General features: G+C 41.7%; 1 protein-coding gene across 1 annotated transcript in view; it reads left to right on the top strand.

Moving 5' to 3' along the window:
• Positions 1–24,305, top strand: part of LOC136866822 (GTPase-activating Rap/Ran-GAP domain-like protein 3) — a 451,356-nt gene that overhangs the window by 291,865 nt on the left and 135,186 nt on the right. Inside the window, exon 4 of the mRNA XM_067143927.2 lies at positions 12,565–12,646. Coding sequence (XP_067000028.2) covers positions 12,565–12,646 — 82 coding nt within the window. The remainder of the gene's footprint in view (positions 1–12,564; positions 12,647–24,305) is intronic.

Here is a 24,305-nt window from a genome sequence, read left to right as displayed (position 1 = left end):
GCCACAAATCCCGACTGACGCTTCTTCCTTTCTGCAGTAGTTTTTACTAGGGAGCGATACCCCTTCCACTAATTTGCGTATCGCCTATTCCCGGCGTACTCGAGGTAAAATAGTACGATTGGTCGGTGACCAGTATCTAGTTGGTGCGATTGAGACATAACCACTCAATTATCCTTCGGTGAATCTCTTTAAATTAATTAAAATATGTTCTGCTTCCCCCACCACACGGGGTGAAGTCCCGGTCTCGAGGAGCTGTCATGACACTAACCAGATGGCCCCAGTACTTTTCCACGCAGAAACAACACAGTATTCTTTCTCCTGCTGAAAGTTATCACGGAAGAGGACATTAAACACTCTAAATAAATGTCCCAGTAGCATTCATCCCTTTTAAATCGGGAGATGAGCCCCTAATTCGAGTTTTATTAATTTTCTACCTCGTCGGTAATTAAGTTGGCCAGTCCGATTCCAAGATGGCTCCTATATTCCGTTTCGAAAAAGTTAGTTTCCCCTCATTCTGTGAGCCTTGAGGAGGGATGTCTTCTCTCGAGTGATGTCATAGGGAATCCCCATTCGTAACCCCTCCCGGGTCTAAGTTGGCTTGGCTTCATCTGCGGGGCCCCCGCTACACAAAGGATAATACTGCGCAATAAGTCGCAGACAAAGAAATCTCATAAAATAATTTTAAAATACACAATTTATCTATCTCAATGGTATGAATATTAATTAGTTTCGGTATGACCTCTATTAATGATATGAATATTAATCATTTTCAGCGTTCTTTCCCTTTAATAGCATTGCGTGCGTAATTACTGAGATCGATATCAGCCCAAGGTCCTTGGATCATGCCCCTGTCGGGTTCACTATATATTTAAAAAATTTATGAAAACTAAAGTCAGTCCAGCCATTCTATCGGGTCGATTTCCTTCACTTTTTAAACTGAAAGGTATTCATGCACAGATTTGTCATCAGCTACTATAAATCACTGAACTCCCGCCTTCCTCAAATTATCTAATTTTTCATATCTTTGGTTCTAATTGAGATACGGATTTCGTTTTGGCCTGAAAACACTCGGTGGATCAAGCTCTTTCATTTCAGCTCTTAGCTATTCAAATTGGTTGATTCTGAGGAGAGTTGTGAGTCCACATTCAATTTGACGTCTCATTTCTTTTCTCATTAAAGCAATCATCTTTCCTTCTGATTGAGGTACGTAGTTCATTTTGATGTAAAAACACTCAGTGGATCAAGCGCTTTCTTTTGAGGTAATAACAACTTAAATTGGTAGATTGTGATAAAAGTTATGAGTACATTTGTCTCCGTGACGAAGATCTTTGGAGGACTTTTTAACAGTTCGGCGCATAGTGTTGTTCCAAGGAACGTTTAATTCAATTTCTTTGTGTGATGTATTTTCAAATGTTTTGTTGACATAATATTACATTCTATTTCCACAGCAGATCATGTGCTTTATTTCATTAACTCGAAACTTTGCAAATACATCCGTGAGTATGGTAACGAACAACACCATACTTTGTACACTGCGGGCGGAGCCAGCGGGAAACTGCTAGTAACAGTTTATTTTAATCGGTATTCTGTATTCATCATGCAGTTGAACCGGCTACGCGGCAATGGCGACGAGAGATTGAAAGCGCTTGTAGACATTGTTTTAGATGGCGATTATAGCAAAAATAGCGTTTTGGAAAACTAATCCAAGTTCGAGGATAGTGACAGCAACAATGAAAGATACTGAAGTGAGCCGAATATTGAAGAAAGTGAGAGTGAAAGTCCCTCTCATGGTTCTTCCAAACGCGCGCGGCCGGTGATACAAAAGAACCGTAATGATTGGAAAATGGGAGAAAGAAAAGACAATAAACCTGATATACGTTATGTCCATTTCGTGGATACAGTGGTGTTTCAGAGATAGTTGCGAAAAATGTATAGTCCGCCAACGTCCGAAATTTCAATGATTTTAGAGTACATGGATCCGCTCTTTTTTGGAATTATTTCAAATGAAACATTTGTACCACAGCCAGCAATCACTCGAGGAATGAAGAATGGGTAAGTCATAACCTTCAATGGCATGAATGCGACATTTCAGTGTATTATCTGCATTAGTTTTTATATTATGCATGTTTTGGGGTGACAGAAACGCTCAAACTACGGGCCGGTAAATTAAACCTACTTCCACAGTCAACAATGTGGCCATTTATTGTGACTTGAATGGAAGAAGGTGACGTATGCATCTCTAATTGGCGAGCTCAACGACATTTGGGACGGCGTATTTTCTGAACCTAAGTCCAATCGGGATGAAAGAAGTGTAAAACGATAGCTTACAAACTCTTCTGTGTGGACCCGTACATTGCAAATGAAGTTCAGAGACAATGCGATTTAGGGAGTTAAATCGTACAGTGGCATCAAATTCATAACGTCGAAGTATTTGACCAATAAGTTCAAGCAGAAATCTAGAAAAAAGTATCTACGAATAGATTTCCTCGAGACAAATTCAACGATCCCAATCACAATAGTAGAAAGTACAAGAGCTTACAGACAAATCTCTCTGTGAGTAGGGATAGAATACTTTAACCGTATCCTCTGTCCGTCGTAATTGGAGACTAGAAGTGATCCCAGGGGCACTCAAATTAGGAGCGTATTTCGGTGACCAAAGGGTCACTAGCTGGGTTTGCCTTGTTTCCACTCACTTATAGCAGGCTACTCGCTTTAATTTTTACTACCTGACCTCCTTTGGTGAACTCCTGCTTTTTTCCGACCACGACGGTATTAAGTTTGTGAGCCCCAGGGAGTTTTACTTCTTCTCGCCTTTCCCTTTCGTTTGCCCGATTCCTTGTTTCTTCGAAGAGTCAGAACTCTTCCATTTACCTTATGAGTAGTTTTAATAGAGAATAGTTGCCCAGTTGTACTTCCTCTGAAAACAATAACCAATACCAATTAGTCTACAGACAAAGGATTAAAGAGTTCTCGGCTAAGAAGCGTCGCCTACAAAATAATAGCCACAGCGGAGCGTTTTGCCGAAAATTTGCCTTAGTTCTGAGCGTCGCCTACGCAGTTGCATGTGACCATCTCTTGGGTATTCTTCAAACTATTAACAGAACTGACACATGCCAAGTCATGATGCGATAACATAAAGAAAACTCGTATCCTTATCCCGAGGTGGTGCAACTCTTTTCAGGGACACCCCCCATGGAACTGAGCTGCATGTACCATTTTAACCACATACCAGCCCTTCTGCCATTGCTAAATCTCTGACAATACCAAGAATCGAAGCCGGGCCCCGAAGGACGGCAGCTAATAGTGGTAATCGTTACGCTACGGGGGCGGACATGCGATGACATTATTCACACAAAACCTATGGCCATGTCCCAATCATAACTCGCCCGTAATTTTTAACGTTCTCACTGTTAATAAACCGACACCACCCAACCAAACGGTCAATGACAAAGCATTTTTTACATAAACAGTGGTAAAAATGGAAGGAATAACGTAGTAGGACAATAGACAAAGAAACAAAGCCCATACAAACAAACAAAAACCAAACCCCGTGGTGCAACAGCCCTGAAGGGGCTTGGCCTTCCAAGGGACCGCTGCTCAGCCCGAGAGCCTACAGATTACGAGATGTCGTGTAGTCAGCACAAGGAATCCTCTCGTCTGTTATTCTTGGCTTTCTAGACCGGGGACGCTATCTCACCGCCAGATAGCTCCTGAGTTGTAATCACATAGGCTGAGTGCACCTCGAACCAGCCCTCAGGTCCAGGTAAAAATCCCTTACCTGACCGGGAATCGAACCCGGAGCCTCCGGGTAAGAGGCAAGCACGTTATCCGTACACCGCGGGGCCGGCACTAATCCCATACCCAGTACATGTATTTAGGTAACTTATTTCTAGGGCCAGGCAGAATATGAAATTTCATATTCTAAATCGTGGTTACTAGCGCTCTGGAAAGTAGGATTTTTTTTTTTTTTTTTTGCTAGGGGCTTTACGTCGCACCGACACAGATAGGTCTTATGGCGACGATGGGATGGAAGGAAGCGGCCGTGGCCTTAATTAAGGTACAGCCCCAGCATTTGCCTGGTGTGCAAATGGGAAACCACGGAAAACCATCTTCAGGGCTGCCGATAGTGGGATTCGAACCTACTATCTCCCGGATGCAAGCTCACAGCCGCGCGCCTCTACGCGCACGGCCAACTCGCAAGTAGGATATTTACGAGTAGCGAAGTTTAGATGGCAATACACGCAAAATAGTTCATATTACATAATATTTTACAAAAAAAATATTTCGGCAAAATCTCCATACTGCTTCGTATTATGTATGTTTCTTCGGAGACGACGAAGTGTTGGAATTTTGTCCCACGTGAGTTCTTTTACGTGCCAGTAAATCTACCGACACGAGGCTGACGTATTTGAGCACGTACAAATACCACCGGAAACTGAACCAGGATCGAACCTGCCAAGTAGGGGTCAGAAGGCCAGCGCCACAACCGTCTGAGCCATTCAGCCCTGCCTTCATAAATGAAAGGCGGCCATTTTATTTTACGACTTCACGCATTAATAGCTAAATCCCAAAACTAAATCTTTTTTCCGGATTGGCGTTGCACCTTTCAAACAGGTCTTTAGACGACTGTATGGAAAGAAGTTGCCGTGGCCTCAATCCCAGCATTTATCTGGTGTGAAAATGGAAAACAGCGGAAGGCAATTTTCAGGGCTGCCGACAGAGTAGTTCAAACCTATCATCTCCTGTATGCATGTTCACCCGTGTGATTTCTTGCTGCCGGGCTGAGTGGCTCAGACGGTTGAGGCGCTGGCCTTCTGACCCCAACATGGCAGGTTCGATCCTGGCTCAGTCCGGTGGTATTTGAAGGTGCTCAAATACGTCAGCTTCGTGTCGGTAGATTTACTGGCACGTAAAAGATCTCCAGCGGGACTAAATTCTGGCACCTCGGCGTCTCCGAAGACCGTAAAAGTAGTTAGTGGAACGTAAAGCAAATAACATTATTATTATTATTATTATTATTATTATTATTATTATTAATATTATTATTTTTATTATTATTATTATTACGATTTCTTGCTATTCAGTTTTATATTCTTGAAAAAGTGTCTATTTATATTCATACAGAAAGCCAACTGACGAATTATTCCATTAAAGAAAGTCACTGAGCCGGAGCCTTTCAGTTTTTAGTATGAGGTCTCACATGTGACAAAAGTGTACTGGTAACAAAATTTTGCTTACTCGTCCTCACATTCCACTTTATAGGTAACGTGCGCCGTTTTTCACACTATCCCTGCCGATTATATTGCACGAGAGATTCGGAGGAAGTTATTTCATCTTCACTTGAAGCGTTTAAAAGTATGCTTTTTATTTTACTTTGTTTAATTTTTTTTTATTTTTTTTATTTTTTTGCTAGTTGTTTTACGTCGGGCCAAATAGGTTTTATGGCAACAATAGGATAGGAAAAGTCTCGGAGTGGGAAGGAAGCGGCCGTGGCCTTAATGAAGGTAAGCCCCAGCATTTGCCTGGTGTGAAAATGGGAAGCCACGGAAAACCATTTTCAGGGCTGCCGACAGTGGGGTTCAAACCCACTATCTCCCGGATGCAAGCTCACAGCTGCGCCTCTAACCGCACGGCCAACTCGCCCGCTTGTAAGACAATGAAGGATCATAATATTAAGATTAGGTTGGAATTCAAAAGGGCAAACTGGGGCAAATATTCATTTATAGGACTAGTTCTTTAAAAATATTTAAGAAAAAATTAATAAAACAATAGGTAATCTGCCACCTCGGCGAGAGCCCTAAATGCAGATTGATTGATTGATTGATTGATTGATTGATTGATTGATTGATTGATTGATTGATTGATTGATTGATTGATTGATTGATTGATTGATTGATTGATTGATTGATTGATTGATTGATTGATTGATTGATTGATTGATTGATTGATTGATTGATTGATTGATTGATTGATTGATTGATTGATTGATTGATTGATTGATTGATTGATTGATTGATTGATTGATTGGTGGGTGGATGGGTGGACGGACGGACGGACGGACGGACGGACGGACGGACGGACGGACGGACGGACGGACGGACGGACGGACGGACGGACGGATGGATGCGGCCTGCACAGAAGCCTAGTGCAAGCCAGTCGAATTGACGCTCATGGCTCACCTGATCGTCTGTGAGGATTGCGCCCTACCTGGAATGAATTCTATTTTTCAAGATGGCACACACATCTAGCCCCCGAGGTAGAGAAATTGAAAGGATAAAAACTCTGATCTGGTCGGGAATTGATCCCGGGCACCTTGGCCCAATTGTCAGGATGCTAGCCAGATAGCCACGGAACCCGATTTCAGTTGAGATGTCTGCAAAAGATGCTTTGTACCTGTATTGTGGTCTGAGAGTTCACACTCATCTTCTCAGATGAATCATCAATCACCGCATCATCATCATCATCATCGGAAATTTCTTTCAGGAGAGTTTTGATACCATACTCTACTCGTCAATTATCTCGATCTAACGAATAATAAATAAAAGTATAATAAGACAACAATAACTCCAGTAACATCTAACAATAGAAATAAACCATATAATGACAGTAAAAATAGGCTATGTTTACCCAAGAACAAAATCACAACAATGTAGTATCAAGCGTACACAGTGTTTCACAGACTCTTGTTTGGGGTCCACGAACACTCGACTCGCTTTAACTGGCAGTTTTCTTCTTCCAAGACAGATGACGCAGAAGACACATACAGCAATTCGTGCGTAAAATATGAAAGTGATAGCAAAACCAACCAACCAAACACAGGGGCAAATTCATCTCCATACAGGCCGTGAAAACTATTGACGGGTCAGGTAAAGGCTTCTATTATCCGTAATCTCGGCATTTGGTAGGGTGGAGTGATTAGTTCTGTGCCCGGCCACCTTTGCCCCCTACTAGGCTGAGTGAACCTCAGAACCATGTGCACCTCCGAAAGTGAAAATCGCCAGGCTGTGTGGCTCAGACGGTTAAGGCGCTGGCCTTCTGACCCCAACTTGGCAGGTTCGATCCTGTCTTAGTCCGGTGGTATTTGAAGGTGCTCAAATACGTCAGCCTCGTGTCAGTAGATTTACTGGCACGTAAAAGAACTCCTGCGGACTAAATTCCGGCACCTCGGCGTCTTTGAAAACCGTAAAAGGGTAGTTAGTGGGGCGTAAAACATAATAACATTATTATTATCGAAAATGAAAATCTCGTTTCTAAAATGTTTTCGACTTCCTGACGGGGAATCGAACTCACGTCGTTTCGGATGAACCAAGCACGACATTACCACCTCATCCAGGCAGCTGCTATGTATACGAAGAGCAAGACAAGAAATATTTTATTACGAGAAGCTATAGCGCGGAGTGAAGTGTTTAAAGATTGACGCCGATTCTTCCGTAAAACAGTCTGCGCATTTGTTCATCTCGAAATTTACATTTAAGGTGTGCATCTCATTCTCGTTTTTCTCTTTTTTAACAGACGTATACTTTATTTTAGATAGAAAGATAAATGGAAGGTGGAGTGGAGTACAAAGAAGAATATTGGAATGATTATAGATTTAAAGAGAGACGCGGACCGAACGTATACTCAGTTAAAAGAAAATGCTCACATCGTTCCCTTGATATCTGTCTGCAGAAAGATATTCTGATGGTCTCTGAGGATGATTTCCGGCTCCATGGCTAAATGGTTAGCGCGCTGGCCTTTGGTCACAGGGGTCCCAGGTTCGATTCCCGGTGGGGTCGGGAATTTTAACCATAATTGGTTAATTCCGCTGGCACAGAGGCTGGGTGTATGTAATCATGACGCGCGGGTTGCCTACGGGAGTCAAATCAAAAGACCTGCATCTAGCGAGTCGAATTTGTCCTCGGACACTCCCGGCACTAAAAGCCATACGGCATTTCATTACATTTCTGATGGTGATGATGATATATTTTTCAATTTAGAATTTTAACACTGGAAATGGGATATGTTTCCGATCGGTCGAGCAAACTTTATAAACGAAAAGACAAAACAAAAACCAATTATGAAACAAAGAAAGAGGTCGAAATATGTAGACGTTCTCAGATTCCTTGAATCACATTAAATATAAAAATAAGATCGGAAAATATATACAGTTATTGCATACAGGTGCGTTTGTGAATTGTTTACAGGTTGATGATCCTTTCCAGGCATAGCTGTTGTTTTTTACGTCCTGACGGGGCATCGAACCCACTTCCTTTCGAGTGAGCAGAGCTTATATGAGCTAGGCAGCCTGCCAAAAGGAAGCTTGTACTTTTACGTGACAATTTATATCGTCATATATGACTTTTCCACAAGTATCCCGTATGCATTAGCCGGAATTCCGCCTGCGGGTGACTTGATGAGAAGCTAGTGACGGCACTACTCGGCTATATAATTCGCCATCACTGCGTCACCATGTGTCAAAATGAATAGAAATGATGTGTTTTATAAATAGCACTAGCAATACACCAACTACTCATTATTTAATCAAATCATACTTAACCTGATTCCAGCCAAGCGAAGGCTCATTTAGCGCCAATGAATAGGAACAGACTGAGTGGCAAATCTGTAACACACACTTTTTTTATAATTTGCTTTACGTCGCACCGACGTGCATAGGTCTTTTGGCGACGATGGGATAGGAAAGGATTATGAGCGGAAAGGAAGCAGCCGTGGTGTGAAAATGAGAAACCACGGAAAACCATCTTCATGGATGCCGACAGTGGGATTTGAATCCATTATTTCCAGAACGGCAGCTACGTTTCTCAAAACATTCAGCTACTCACTCGGTAACACATTTTCGAAGCGACGTCGTTAATGTAAGACCTAGAACGAGTCCACAGACAAGAAACGACTTTTTTTTTTTTTTTTTTGCTAGTTGCTTTACGTCGCACGGACACAGATAGGTCTTTTGGCGACGATGGGACAGGAAAGGACTAGAAGTGGGAAGGAAGCGGCCGTGGCCTTAATTAAGGTACAGCCCCAGCATTTGCCTGGTGTGAAAATGGGAAACCACGGAAAACCATTTTCAGGGCTGCCGACAGTGGGATTCGAACCTACTATCTCCCGAATACTGGATACTGGCCGCACTTAAGCGACTGCAGCTATCGAGCTCGGTAGAAACGACTTTTTCGCTTTGTCCATCAATAATTTCATTTGCACTCACTGCGATTTGAGCCAGGATGTAAATGTGAAAGACCGACCCCTAATCTCCTGGATCATGGGGAATTTCCATTCCAGAATATTTGAACTAAACGCAATATCAAATATCAAAACCTCATCCTCTCAAAGCGGGAAGTTCCTCTAATCGTATTGAAGATCGGAGCAGCTTCCAAATATTCTTCAAATATTCTTCTGCCAGTAAATTGTCTGACGTGTCAGGAGTAATTTTTAATCATAAATCCTAAACGTCCCTGAATGTCCACTGAACTGATAATCCAGTGTGGCTTTCTAAAACTTCGTCCTTCACACGTGCTGCAGTTAAAGTGTGGCATGGTTAACCAAGTGGCCATTCGCCCTACTTTAATAAACTGTTTAGATTATTACCGGTAAACCTCTAAGTTGGACAGTCACTGTGAAGTGAATAACTACGTTAACACACAGAAGGGATTTAGACTAGCCTACATCATTTATGTAGTGGCACCTAGGTGATTTGCATCAGGCTCCTTGGCTGAATGGTCAACATGCTAGCCTTGGGTGTGGAGAGCCTGAGTTCGATTGCCAGCCGCGCGGAGGAGTTTAAACCCGTCTGGCTAATACCTCTGGCACCGGGCGAGTTGGCTGTGCGGTTAGGAGCGCGCAGCTGTGAGCTTGAATCCGGGAAATAGTGGGTTCGAACCCCATTGTCGGTAGCCCTGAAGATGTTTTTTCGTGGTTTCCCATTTTCACACCAAGCAAATGCTGGGGATGTACCTTAATTAAGGCCACGGCCGCTTCCTTCCCACTCCCAGGCCCTTCCTATCCCATCGTCGCCATAAGACCTATCTGTGTCGGTGCGACTTCAAACAAATTGTAAATTCCTCTGGCTCGGGGACTGGGTGCTTGTTTATTATTAATACACTTCTCTTCACCTGTATACAACCCACCACAATACTAATCACCACAGAAACACGTAACGATGAATACATTCTTCTACACAGGATTGGATAAATTGGGGGGAAAAGCCAGGAAAAAGAAGAAGACCTACGTGACTAGCACTGAAGTAATTTCATGGTGAATTATCTCTTGTGGTAGTCACTGATGGTATACTTTTTTATAAATGTTATTTTGTGAAAGTCTTTACGTAGTCTGAAATGCAACTTTTAATGAATCTGATAGAACCTAAAAGCCTAGTGTTTGATTGACATCCCAGATAGCACCGAGGATTTGGAACATGTTTGGTCATAAGACTTACCCGTAGTAGTGGTGGTGATGGTGGTGGTGGTGGTGGTGGTTATCGTTTCAAGGGGAAGTATAACTGTGTAACCAGCCCCTCTTAACACTAACCAGAAACGAAAAATGAAGATGCCAAATCATTCGACGTATGAAGTTACTAGCAGAAGAAAGGTCACGGCCTCAAAGGACACGAAATTAAACGTACACCGTCGGGAGGTTAGATTAAAAAACGACTGAATGGAGGATCCTAGCCCAAGTAAGTGGAATAGGGAACTCTTGAGATCCCCTTTTAGTCGTCTCTTACGACAATAAGACTTGCCATGTGCTTCTGAGGACCATGGGGAATAACTGAAGAGGAAACTCTAGGTTATGCTTAGCAAACATTTCTGGGGAAATGAAGTGTTTGGATGAATCGATTTATTTTTCAAACCATGACTACGGAAACTTCGTGATGTCGATTATTGAGAGACATGCTGTTACAAAATTTATATACATTTTCCGTTGAATTTAAAACGGATTAGTTGAAAAATTGTTTCACTGTCCTTTACTACTGATGTTTTTTCTGCAATGTGCCCGGATTTGAACCGATGTATACAACAATAACCTCCTGAAAAAATCTCTGAACAAAGTTACGAGATGTTTTGCTTTTAATCAGCACATGGTTCTAAAAGCGTGAATATTCTTGTTACAAATTACTTTAACCTGATTATTCTACGAGGCATACAGTGATAAAAGATTTTAAAATGCTTGTTGATGGATTAAAATTCAATTTAACTACGTCTCTCTTACTCATGAAACAATATTTTACACATTTACGTTTTTTATTCCTTTACAGGAAAAATAAAGAATGAGTGGAAGAATTATTACTTCTTTTCGTGATAGAATTGTTCACTTTCTGCTCATCTTGTTGCAATTTGTTTTACGTTGCACCGACACAGATAGGTCTTTTGGCGACGATAGGATAGGAAAGGCCTAGGAATGGGAAGGAAGCGGCCGTGGCATTAATTAAGTTACAGCCCCAGCATTTGCCTGGTGTGAAAATGGGAAAAGACGGAAAACCATTTTCAGGGCTGCCGACAGTGGGGTTCGAACCCACTATCTCCCGGATGCAAGTACACAGCTGCGCGCTCCTAACCGCACGGCCGACTCGCCCAGTTCTGTTCATTTTAAGAATGAATAGGAGGCCTCAAAAGGAATGAACTAAGCAAAAATTGAATTAACTGTACTTGATATAACTGTTGTCGGTCCCGCGGTGTAGGGATAGCGTGCCTGCCTCTTACCCGGAGACCTCGGGTTCGATTTCCGTCCAGGTCAGGGATTTTTACCTTGATCAGACGGTGAGATGGCGGCCCCGCTCTAGAAAGCCAAGAATAACGGCCTAGGGGATTCGTCGTGCGACCTCGTACTCTGCAGGTCTTCGAGCTGAACAGCGGACGCCTGGTAGGCCATGGCCCTTCGGGGCCGTAATATCGAGACTGGTGAAAAAAATGACCGAACATTGAAGTATATAATTCCGGATGGGCTTTTATGATAGTGATTTCTGTGTCTAAATGGCATCTCAACACCTGGGAAAGAGCAGCACAAAATGAACTGACTTCCTATCAAGAGATTTCGAATTATTTCACGACAATGGCAGGCCTCACTCAGTTACCTGCAAACATGAGTTTCTACTACGCTACCGTTGGGACACAATTTAATGGGTCAAAGCCCGACGCCGACTGATATCCATATTTTTGGACCAGTGAAAACACATTGCTAGTCGAGTTAAAGCGCCTGCTTTAAAAAAAACGAGTTGATAATTTTAGCTATCCCAACCCTATTTGTGGGATAAATTTTGAAACAAATGAAGCTTATTCTGAAATTAACTCGTTTTTATCACTGACGGCAAAGTTTCTTTGAGCCGTGATATCCAAACACTGAAGCCTAATTCTAATTTATTCTTTGCTTCGATAGCTGCCTTGTTATAACGTTAAGACAAATACTTAGGACATATTATATGCATTATGAGAAAAATGTATGCCAAGTCCAAACAGGTATTATAAATGCGGTATTAATGTATGGAATAAGTGGTTTTATTTTCCTCATATGTCATCATCATCCACTGGTTACTCAAGATATATATGATCAATAAATTGTGCTTATTCTTTTTGTTAACAGCTATTCGGGTCGCCGAGCACGCCCGTCCTCGAGAACCCCGAGTACCAGACGAGGTGGTACTTCAAATATTTCCTGGGCAAGCGTAAGTACTGATAACTATACTCATTCTAAATACTCTACGTTTGAATATTTGTTTTGCTGGGCTGAGTGGCTCAGAGGATTGAGGCGCTGGCCTTCTGACCGCAACATCGCAGGTTCGATCCTGTCTCAGTCCGGTAGTATCTGAAGGTGCTCAAATACGTCAGCCTCGTGTCGGTAGATTTAACGGCACGTAAAAGAACTCCTGCGGGACAACATTGCGGCTTAGCTCATACCACAATCACGTTCCTATTGTCAAACCAAGGATGAGACTGAGACATATCAATGGAAGTAACAAAGTGCACTGTATACACTCCGTCTCGCCAGCAAGGGCAAAGTGATCGGTATAAATACTTATACGTTTTACTGGAACACTATTGAGAATTTCGAAAAGTGCGATAAAAAGTATCCATATAAATGGGTAATAGATACTTCTAAATGAATGGCGTAGAAAAGCCAAAGAAGTCATGAGCGTAATTGATTTGTGGTCAGTAGGTCGCGCTGATAGAAAGGGAGGCTCCAAACTGTGCAGAGAAAACAATATATCCCATTAAAATGTCATTTTATACTAACAGACTTCATCATGATTCCATCCGAAACCTTGGGCACGTGAGAATATTATCTAACAACCTTACCCATTGAGCTGAGGGGAAGTTTAATGAATATTAAACCTGTGCCCTTGCACAATGTGGTGTAAGTTTCCTTCACTACAAATTGAAGGCATTCACTTTTCTCTTATTTCACTCATGAGGACCTGTGCGTTCTGAGGTGACGTTAAATTTGAAATGTTCAGGTTCCCTCGAGAACGTACTCAGCTAGATCGACTCGTTTGCGCAAAGTTCCTTGATGAATAAGTGAATGACTACATAAGTTGCTCTACCGGGTGAGCCAGAGCTAGCATAAAGTCGAGTTCGTTCTGTATTGATGAAAAGTTTCGCACTTCTAACGTAATCTTTGAATGTTAACTTCCGTCATGTTCCACAAGAAGTTTGGCCTGATACTTGGATTGAACTCCAGCCTATCAGAGTACTTCAACCGAACAGACTGTGTGACTATTGGGAAATGTAGGATGATTATTTCGATTGGTATTATCTGACTGTAGTTATGTAGTTATAAACAAGTTTGCTTTTCTGTATTCCTGATCCAATGAATCCAAACTGCGTGGGGTGGGATAAGAAACACGATAGATAAGTCTGAGTGTAAACAAATGTAACCACATGGCGAGATTACGATCTACAAAGTTTCAGAAAACATTGCAATTTTAGAATACATGGAAATACATGGATCTCATCCTGCAGTCAGCCGATTTAAAAAAAAAAGAGTAGATCTCTAATTAGGAAGATTCCAGCTATACCTTCAGGAAAAATATTACTAGATCAATAATAATAATAATAATAATAATAATAATAATAATAATAATAATAATAATAATAATGTGTATTCTGCGTCACACTAACAAAAGTCATTTGGTTTGCGGAGATGCCGAGGTGCCGGAATTTTGTCACGCAGAAGTTCTCTTACGTGCCGGTAAATCTACTGACACGAGGCTGGCGTATTTCAGCACCTTCCAATACCACCGTAGTGAGCCAGGATCGAACCGGCCACCTTGGAGCCAGAAGGCCAGTATTCTACAGTCTGAGCTACTCCTCTCGGCATTTTCCACTTTTAGATCACTTTGGGTGCATTCTTCATCCTTAATCAGCTGCCAGCTTCTTCTAGGGATTTGCTTATCGCGATCCTCAACAATTTGCCCACTTTTTTTTTTCTCCCTTGGTGTTCGTCCGGTCACATTGTCGCCGCTCCGCCAGTGTTGTTAACCGCCGACCCCACACACTCTCAACCTTCATTGTCACAACATGTTGGAAGCCACCATGGACACAGAGTAAGTTAGTTTCATTTGAACTTTATTAAATCCCACCGGCCTCAGTCGGAACTGAACTCACCAACGACTAATCCGTTCCACTGTAGGATTATCTATGAATAAAATGTTCTTTGTTATTCAGCAAACTGGACATTTCGTCAGTAAAGATTTATACCAGGAAATTGAGGAATTGAGGAAAATAATTGTTTGCCCGTTGTTTTTCTCACCAAGAAGAAAGAGCCATTATTGCTGAAAAATATCTGACAACTATATTTTCGGGGGACAGTGCCGTAAAGTAAATAAATAAATAAATAATGAAATAAATAATATTTCTTTCACGTCACATTAACAAAATTCTTTTGGTTTACGGGGATGTTGAGGTGCCGGAATTTTGTCCCGCAGAAGTTCTTTGACGTGCTAGTAAATCTACCGACACGAGGCTGACGTATTTGAGCACCTTCAAATACCGCCGGACTGAGCAGAATCGAATCTGCCAACTTGGGCTCAGAAATCCAGTGCCTTAACCGCCTGAGCCACTCAGTCTAGCAGCGTCATAAAAGAACCGATCGTGGCCATGTGAAAGAAAGTATATATTACATTTCTTGTGAAAAACTAGGGAAGGCTTAATTGTTGACTGGTAAGAAATGTTCCATGTGCTGGACTCCCTCAGTCTTCTACACTCTAAGACCTAAGCACCACCACCTCCCTTGGTAATTTCTTGTTATTTTCCGACCTAACCATACTAAGTTAGCGAGATTAGGGAGTCTTTCATTTTCCCTCCTTACATGACACTTCTTTTTCCCATTCTGTGGCATCCCAACTAAGTGCAGTATTATTATTAGTTCTAAGAATAAATTCTAATCTTTCTTATTTACTCTAGCTTTGTTTAAAGGAAGGTGAGGTTAGAAAAGACAGAATCTAAAACATGTTCTAATGTAAACAAAAACACCTTCCGGCACCAACTGTAGTTTGCTGCTTTATACTATTTTAATAGCTTACAGCCATCACCACATTTACCTCCGAATTCCCTCATTCACTACTTTGTAATTCAAAATTAAGCTATAAACTCCGTTAATTTCTCCTCTGGCCAGTAACCAGAATTGCTTTTAGTGTTGTGTAGTTGCCAGGATGTCCTTACTCGTTATTTTTCTTGTCTGTGACAGAATTAACTCAATGAAACTCTGTGACTATCATCTTGTAGATAAAAATCGTAGGAGCAATGTATTTAATAGGGAAAGTTACATAATAAAATCTCAGTAAACTTCGCGATCTTTCTCTCATATTCAAGACAAAAGTATCAGAACTTCGACTTTCGAACTACGAAAAGGTTACAGTATTTTAACGTTTGAACTCACAAGTGCCATTCAAAAAAACAAAGAGTAGCTTAGAAAGATTGTAATAGGCATTCCCAATTAATTCAGTGACTTTCGAATTCTACTCTTGATTTGTTTGCACTTTCCACTCTGCAGTCTATAATAATAATAATGTAATTGGTTTTTACGTCCCATTGACTATATTACTTTTACAGTATTCGGAGTCACCGAGATGCCGGAATTTTGTCCCTATGGTTTCTTTGACGTGTCAGTAGAGCTGCTTCCAAATACTACTAGGCTGTGTCGGGATCGAACAGCTTGGACTCAAAAAGTCATCGATATTCCGTCTGAGCCACTCAGTTCGGCCTTTGTAGTCTAATGCTTGGATCTGGCATAAGCTTGCGAGAAGCTAAATTGTCTATGACTTCGTAAGTTTCATGACAAGATACTTGTAACTTACGATATCTTCACGGAACTTCTCCGGCTCACAGAGCGAGTTGGTTGCACAGTTTGGGTCACGTAGCAGTGCGCTCGCATTCGGGAGATGGTGCGTTTGTACCCCGTTATCATCAGCCCTGAAGATGGTTTCGCATTTTCACACCAGGCAAGTGCTGAGGGTGTACCTTAAGTAAGGCCAATGTTACCTACATCCCTCTCCTAGACCCGTCCTACTTCGCTGTCTCCATAAGACCTGTCTGAATCGATGTGACGCAAACCAATAAGGAAAAAGAAGTAGCACGTGCAGTTTCTTGGCTGAATAGTCAGCGTTAGTGGCCTTCGTTTCAGAGGGCGCTCAGTTCGACTCTAGGCTGGGCCGTGGATTTCAACTGCGTATGATTAATTCCTCTCACTCTGGGAATGTTAAAACACATCTCTTCATCTACGTAGCACACTACTAACCACCACAATAAAGAACACATCCCTCCATACAGGGTTGGCATCAGGAAAACTGGTCCAAATCCATACGAAGTGCTGACACCAAGAAATTGGGAAAAGGCCACGAAGATGATATCGTCACGAGCTTCTCGGCCGTCGATCGAACCCCATTCAAATAAGGATGAGATTTCTGAAAGGGGAAAATTATGGTTCGAATTCGAAATAAAACAGTGAAAAATGAAATGGCGAATGGCTTTTAGTGCCGAGAGTGTCCGAGGACTAGTTCGGCTCGCCAGATGCGGGTCTTTTTATTTGACACCCGTAGGCGACCTGCGCGTCGTGAAGAGGATGAAGTGATGATGAAGACTACACATACACCCAACCCCTGTGCCAGCGAAATTAACCAATTATGGTTAAAATTCCCGACCCTGCCGGAAATCGAACCCGGGACCCCTGTGACCAAAGGCCAGCACGCTAACCATTTAGCCATAGAGCCGGACAGTAAAACAGTTAATGTTGTGGTTAAAGGTCACCAGATGTCATGTATAACTTCAACCTTGCTTACGTGCTAATTTCTGACCGTATTCTTACTATCGTAAATAGCCTACCATAAAACAATAATTTGTAAATGAATAATTCCTAGTGGTAGATGAATGACTTTATGGGGGCGAGGAATACATTAAATCCTCGTAAAGTATTGTTATTCTCCGCCCGATTGTCCCAGGTTCGATTTCAGTCACCACTAATCTGCATTTAGGGCAGTCGCCTAGACAGCAGGTTCCCTATCTGTAGTTTACCTCGGCTTTGCAAACAATTGCAAATACATTGAAAATGTATTAAACATCTCTTTTGGTAAAGTATTCCAATCCCTAACTCCTCTTCCTATAAACGAATATTTGCCCCAATTTTTCCTCTTGAATTCCAACTTTATCTTCATATTTTGATATTTCCTACGTTTAAAAACACCACTCAGACTTATTCGTGTACAAATATCATTACACGTCATCTCGCCACTGACAACTCGGAACATACCACGAAGTCGAGCAGCTCGTCTCCTTTCTCCCAAGTCTTCCCTTGCCAAAACTTTGCAACATGTTGTCAGAAATCACCCAGAACAGATCGAGCTGTTTGTCTTTGGATTCTTTCCAGTTCTCGAATCAAATAATCTTGGTGAGGGACACTGGAATTTCTAACTGCGGTCTTATCAGAGAATTACATGCCTTATCCATTACATCCTTCCTACAACCCCTAAATACCCTCATAACTAAGTGCAGAAATTTATACCCTCTATTTACATTCGCGTTTATGTGATTACCCCAATGAAGATCTTTTCTTATATTAACACCTAGGTACTTGCAGTGATCCCCATAAGGAACTGTTATCGCATGAACACAGTAATTCAAGTGGTGGTGGTGATTATTGTTTTAAGAGGAAGCACAACTAGGTAACCATCTTCTACGTAACATTAATGAGAGAAAAAAATGGAAGGGATCCGACACTTCGAAAAATGAAGACATCGGCCAAAGAAAGAAAAGGGCAACGAAGGGCGTGAAAGTGAAAGACTCCCTAGGATTCGCAAACCGAATACCGTCGGAGTCGGAAAAGAACAAGAGTTGACTAAGGGAGGTCGGATAGGATAGACGAAAGTGGCACAAGTGGAAGCAATGCTAGGACTCAGCTTAGGACCCCGTAGTCGCCAACCCACGATCCAAAATTGAGAGCCCCTGGGATTCCTTTTAGTCTCCTCTTACAAGAGGGGAGGGATATCGTGGGTGTTATTCTGCCAGTACTTAAAACTGAGAGGAATTTTCCTATTAGTGAAACTCACTGCCCGACTTTTAACCCTGTTTATCATCATTCTATTGCCTGCTGTCCATCTTGCAACTTCGTCGAGGTCTTCTTGCAGTTGCTCACAATCTTGTAACTTATTTATTATCGACTCAGACGAGGTTTCTTCTCTGATTTTCTGGAACGGTATGGTTTCAACATCGGGAATACAACTGCGACGCGACGAGGAGAGAAGTGGCTTTCCATCCTCCCCACCCTCTCCACTTCAAATCTAAGTGAATGCTGCGATAGTACTTAATATGAACTTATGCGGTCACGAAAGTCGAGACCAGGTGATTTGGCCGTGCAGTTAGGGGCGCGCAGCTGTGAGCTTGCATCCGGGGGATAGTGGGTTTGAACTCCACAATCGACGACCCTGAAAATGGCTTTCCGTAGTTTCCCATTTTCACACCAGGCAAATGCTGGTTCTGTAAGTTAATTAAGGCCACGGCCGCTTCCTTCCCACTCCTAGCCCTTTCCTTCCCATCGTCGCCATAATACCTATCTGTGTCGGTGCGACTTAAAGTATAGTTAAAAAAAAAAAAGGAGGAAGTCAAGCAGAACTGCTGAGGATGTCATGTACACCACGTGGCACTCCAATGTGTGTGTGTGTGTAGGCTATTGTGCTGGGCAGTGGTCGTCTTGGTAGAACAATAACCTTAATGGGCTGCGTGTGGCACGAGTTCCCTTAATAATAATAATAATAATAATAATAATAATAATAATAATAATAATAATAATAATAATAATAATAATAATAATGAATGACATGACAAAAGTTTCGTGTAGGCCGATCTCTCGCCCAGCGAAGGGAAGTAACTTCTCGTGGTATCGATTCTACGACGGTACTAGCCTCCACCCTAATTAAAATACGCAACTATCAGACAGTGCCAAGTTGTACAGATAGCGTGTAATTTACTCGGAAGCCTCTGATTCTATTTCCGGCTGATGCTAGAGGGCAGTTTTCTCCAATATCTTCACGTGGCATCAGAAAAGGCATCAACCCATACACCAAGGTTTCACCTATAACTTCAAGAAGCGCATCCAACCTTACCGCACCATTCAAAACCCAAAATGAGCCAGAGTATCCCCAACAATCCAGAAAATGTTTAACCGGAATAATTTGAAGCAGGTCTAATGTCCGACACATTTGCTGGATAGTTCTGAGGAACCTGGGTTCGATCCCCAGATTTATAGCTTGTCTACTTAATTTCTCCGTTCTCGGGGCTGGGTTTTTGTGTTTGCAATCAATACGCACCCCTCCATTTATTCACAACATACCGCATGAGCAAGCGCTGCAGAAACAGGCATTAGTTGAATATCTCCCTCAATATAGGCTTAGGTGAGAGAGGGTGTCCTGCCGTAAAATGGGCTAAGTCCATATATGTGCTACACAGATCGCATCCGCAACCCCTCAAGGGTGAAAGGAAAAGTGACAGAGAAATAAGTGTAATATGGTTTAAATGAAAACTCAGGAGAATATGCATTAAAACACCGTTAAGATATACGGTATTTTCATAATTAAAATTAAAACATCCGAATTCGATACCTAAATGCTCGTGATTTTTGGAACTTCATAAACTCCAATTAGCTTAGCCAACATGGCTTAAGATGGAGGTACTTGAGACATGTGCTTAACTTCCACTCTCCTTATGTCTATTACATTTAGTTAAAGACCGTTGCGTAATCGAGAGGCAATCACTGCAAACGACTTACGATGCTGCAATGTTCGATGCTGAGGAAACTGGAGCCTGTTAGTAGTAAATCTATTGTCCCGACCATGCATTTAACTCACATGAACAAAGAATATGGTGTAAAACAAGAGGGAGTATTAGATTTTAAACTTCTAATCTGTAAGCCAGCAGCTTTTTAGGTTGTATGAAACAGACTCCCACAATTATATTTGAGACCAATGAAAAATAACCACCAAAGGTGTATAGAGAGAGAAGAAACGTATTCATGAACCTTGGTGGCAATATTTATGTTATAAATATGACATCAATCACTGGGAGGTAACTGTTATTATGTTAGGAGCTAAAGGAACCATACCTAAAGGTACTTAGGAATTCCTGACAATATTTATGTTATAAATATGACATCAATCACTGGGAGGTAACTGTTATTATGTTAGGAGCTAAAGGAACCATACCTAAAGGTACTTAGGAATTCCTGACAATATTTATGTTATAAATATGACATCAATCACTGGGAGGTAACTGTTATTATGTTAGGAGCTAAAGGAACCATACCTAAAGGTACTTAGGAATTCCTGACAATATTTATGTTATAAATATGACATCAATCACTGGGAGGTAACTGTTATTATGTTAGGAGCTAAAGGAACCATACCTAAAGGTACTTAGGAATTCCTGACAATATTTATGTTATAAATATGACATCAATCACTGGGAGGTAACTGTTATTATGTTAGGAGCTAAAGGAACTATACCTAAAGGTACTTAGGAATTCCTGACAATATTTTAAATCGTCCGCCTCTGTAGTGTAGTAGTTAGTGTGATTAGCTGATACCCCCGAAGGCCCGGGTTTGATTCCCGGCTCTGCCACGAAATTTGAAACTCAGCCAGTCTCGAAGCAATTTTCGTGATTTTCCAGTTCTCCTTCAGGCATCTGGGATGGTACCTAACATAAGGCCACGGCCGCTTCCTTCCCTCTTCCTTGTCTACCCCTTCTAATCTTCCTATCCTCCGACAAGGTCCCTGTTCGGTATAGAAGGTGAGGCCGCCTGCGTGGGGTACTGGTCCTCCTTCCCGGTTGTATCTCCGACCAAACGTCTCACACTCTAGGACACTGTCCTTGAGACAGTAGGGGTGGGATACCTCACTGACTCCGGGGGGGGGGGGACCAACATGGAGGGTAAACGAATTAAATAAAAATATATATATATATGTAAATCAGCTTTGCAACATATATCCTCTACTATTTTAAAAACCTTTCTGACAATAATAAGAGCCATTTGTATTCGCTAATTTGAATTGTAATTTTAATACAAAATAAATAATACAACTGATAAGCATATCTTACCTGAAATGGGTTAAACTTGCATTCCATTCAGTTTGATTTATTTTTAATATTTCATTATCTGAATAAATAAAATTGTAGGGGTCCGCTGTCTGTAATTTCGTTTGTTTTGCCAATTTTTCAGATTTAGGTCAACTCAAGACCGTATCAGTGGTTTTTAGCTTTCGTGTCTGTTTGTCCGTCTGTCCGTCCGTTTGACCGTCTGTTCCACCATCACGGCGAAACGGCTGGTTAGATCTCGACGGAACTTCATATTTAGAGTATACGCATCCAGGAGAAGGCATAGATATGCATATGATTTTAAAATCACTGAATAGACTGGGGATTTATACTATGCTATTGGTTTTCTGTGAAATCCGTGGACTATATGTGAAACGTCTCTTCATATTAAACAAGTGTTGTTTTATACATAATTCCGCTTGGTCAATGGACACTCTTTCCTTTGGGGAAAAACTCCAAACTGTTCAAATGTATAACTTTTTGGCCCCGGAAAATATCGAAGTATGGAAGCAATTCCTACGACCCTCGTTTCCGGGTAACTGCGATCTAAACGGTAAGTCATTTCACAAAGCAAATCAGGCAATCGCCACTTTATTTGAAGAGATATTCAATTTTGGGCGTATGACTTATTGTCGCGTCTCGATTTGGTATACGCTAGCTAGAGCTTCATTTCTCGATTGTAATCAAATCTCTCCAATTCAATTGTGACTGGCATTAGGAAAAGTGGCCTGTCATTGTAACGAAAACTCTCCATTTCTATTGCGAATGGCAGTTGGCAAGTGAGCCTGCCGTTTTGCAATTTGATATAATCTCACACACAGCGTATACAGTCATTTTCGTAGAAATTCGTATGCAAGGTACATTTGCTAGTTTCCTAAAAACGGATTGTTCGTAAATATGACATTAGATGCTTTTAAGGATATATTAGTGGTTCAGTCTTTCGGGAATCCTTGATTATGGGGGGGCAGGGAGGTAATCATTGTTTCTTGTTTGTTATTCTTTAACTCTGCCAATCCTTGGCTGTGTTTGCATTGCTGTGATATTGGCATGCTCGAAGGTTTACTATCAGGTATTTGAAGAAATGTTAGTAGTTGCCAATTACTTCAATAACTGATCATTACGGTACTTAAATGATTGCAGTTAATAAGTACTATGATATTTTTGATTATATTATTACACCTGTAACGAGTTCAGCAAAGCGTTCCAATGTAACAAATGAAATTATCAGTAATAGCGTCTATCGATCGTCGCATGGGTAGCATGCAACAGGTCGTTGATTTCTCTGGAGTGGTATTTTCTCTGCCTATAAAAGTAGTGGAAAGTAATGTCCGGCTCCTTGGCTGAATGGTGAGAGCAGTGTCCTTCAGTTCATAAGACCATGGGTTCGATTCTCGGCTGCGTCGGGGATGTTTAATCTAAAATTGTTAATTCTCTTTGCCCGGGACTGGTATTTTGTGCCGTTCCCAACATCCTTGTAACTCTCACACACACACACACACACACACACACACACTAGTCATGCAAAACACGCTCGATGCTCGGTTCATATTTGGCGAGTATGGCCATGACCGAACTTCGCTTCTCAGAGGTGAGGCGAGCGATATACGCTCGAGCTTGCCCCTTGATACTCGCTCCTTCACGCGCTTTCTTTTTCGGGGGGGGGGGGAAGGCCCGAAGCCCGCTCCCCCCGCGTGACCATCGACTCAATCTACATGGCCTCCGACATACTATTAATTTCTAAGAAAAGAGATAGCAGGGAAGAGTGGGAAATGATACAAGGAGTATCGGCCGGTTTCCGAGTTAGACTCGCTACTACGTTTAGAGTTTGTGTTGGTAAGGTGGTGTTAAGGTGTGGTATTGAAGGGTCAGGGAAAAGCCACTTAGGCAGGAAAGATAAAGAGCCTACGTGTAAAACCTGACACCTTGCGATAGCACATGCAAGGATGTGGGCTGGAAAAGTCCAGAGGTTGTGTTAGTTAGGAATATGTGTCATGCAATCATAACCATTTCCTTGTCATTGTCTATTATTATGGGGATCAGTCCTTCTTGTCACTGCCGGATCGGCTCGGGTCCACTAGCGTCTGGTCTTTGGGCCACAGGTTCCTCCCATTGTCCAGCAGCTAGTGGTCCCTGGTGCCAAGTCTCCGTTTGGAGAAGGGGATAAGAGCCAAGCCTTGCGTGGTGCAAGGGGCTATCTTCTTCCGCCTGGCGATGTCCCTCTTATACGGTGCTGTTGAAGCACATTTGTCACTGCAGATCTGTAACTAAGCTAAGATTATCAATACACTATATATTGTGACCGTTCGTGGGACGCCTAACTCGGAGATGATAATAACTTTTATAATTTGCTCGACTAGAATTCAGGGGTTTACATGATCCTCCACTCAGGGCATGGCCCTTCGGAAAGGAAGCGGTCACATCCAATCAATAATTAGTCCGATAATAATCTAACATCAGTTTCAAGATAATAAGTTCACTAAAACTAAGCATAAATGAATATTTGCAATGAGAAATTGGAAGTATAATAATTTTAATAAAATGAAATAACTGACTACAATATATTGAACAACTGAATATGCAACGTAAAAATATTAACTTTGTGCATCACTACCGCACCGTATTAAAGAATCAAGTCCATTTTGAAAAATAATTGACAGTCATTTAGTTAAAATCACATCATTTACGCAACACTGACTCGATTGAATAAATATAAAGTAATATAACGGAAAATCAGCAATTTCAGTCTC

This window comes from Anabrus simplex, chromosome 3 (genome assembly GCF_040414725.1).
Source record: "Anabrus simplex isolate iqAnaSimp1 chromosome 3, ASM4041472v1, whole genome shotgun sequence".
NCBI classification, from domain to species: Eukaryota; Metazoa; Arthropoda; class Insecta; order Orthoptera; family Tettigoniidae; genus Anabrus; species Anabrus simplex.
The sequence above is the reverse complement of the archived record's forward strand: the minus strand, read 5'-3'. Positions and strand labels throughout refer to the sequence as shown.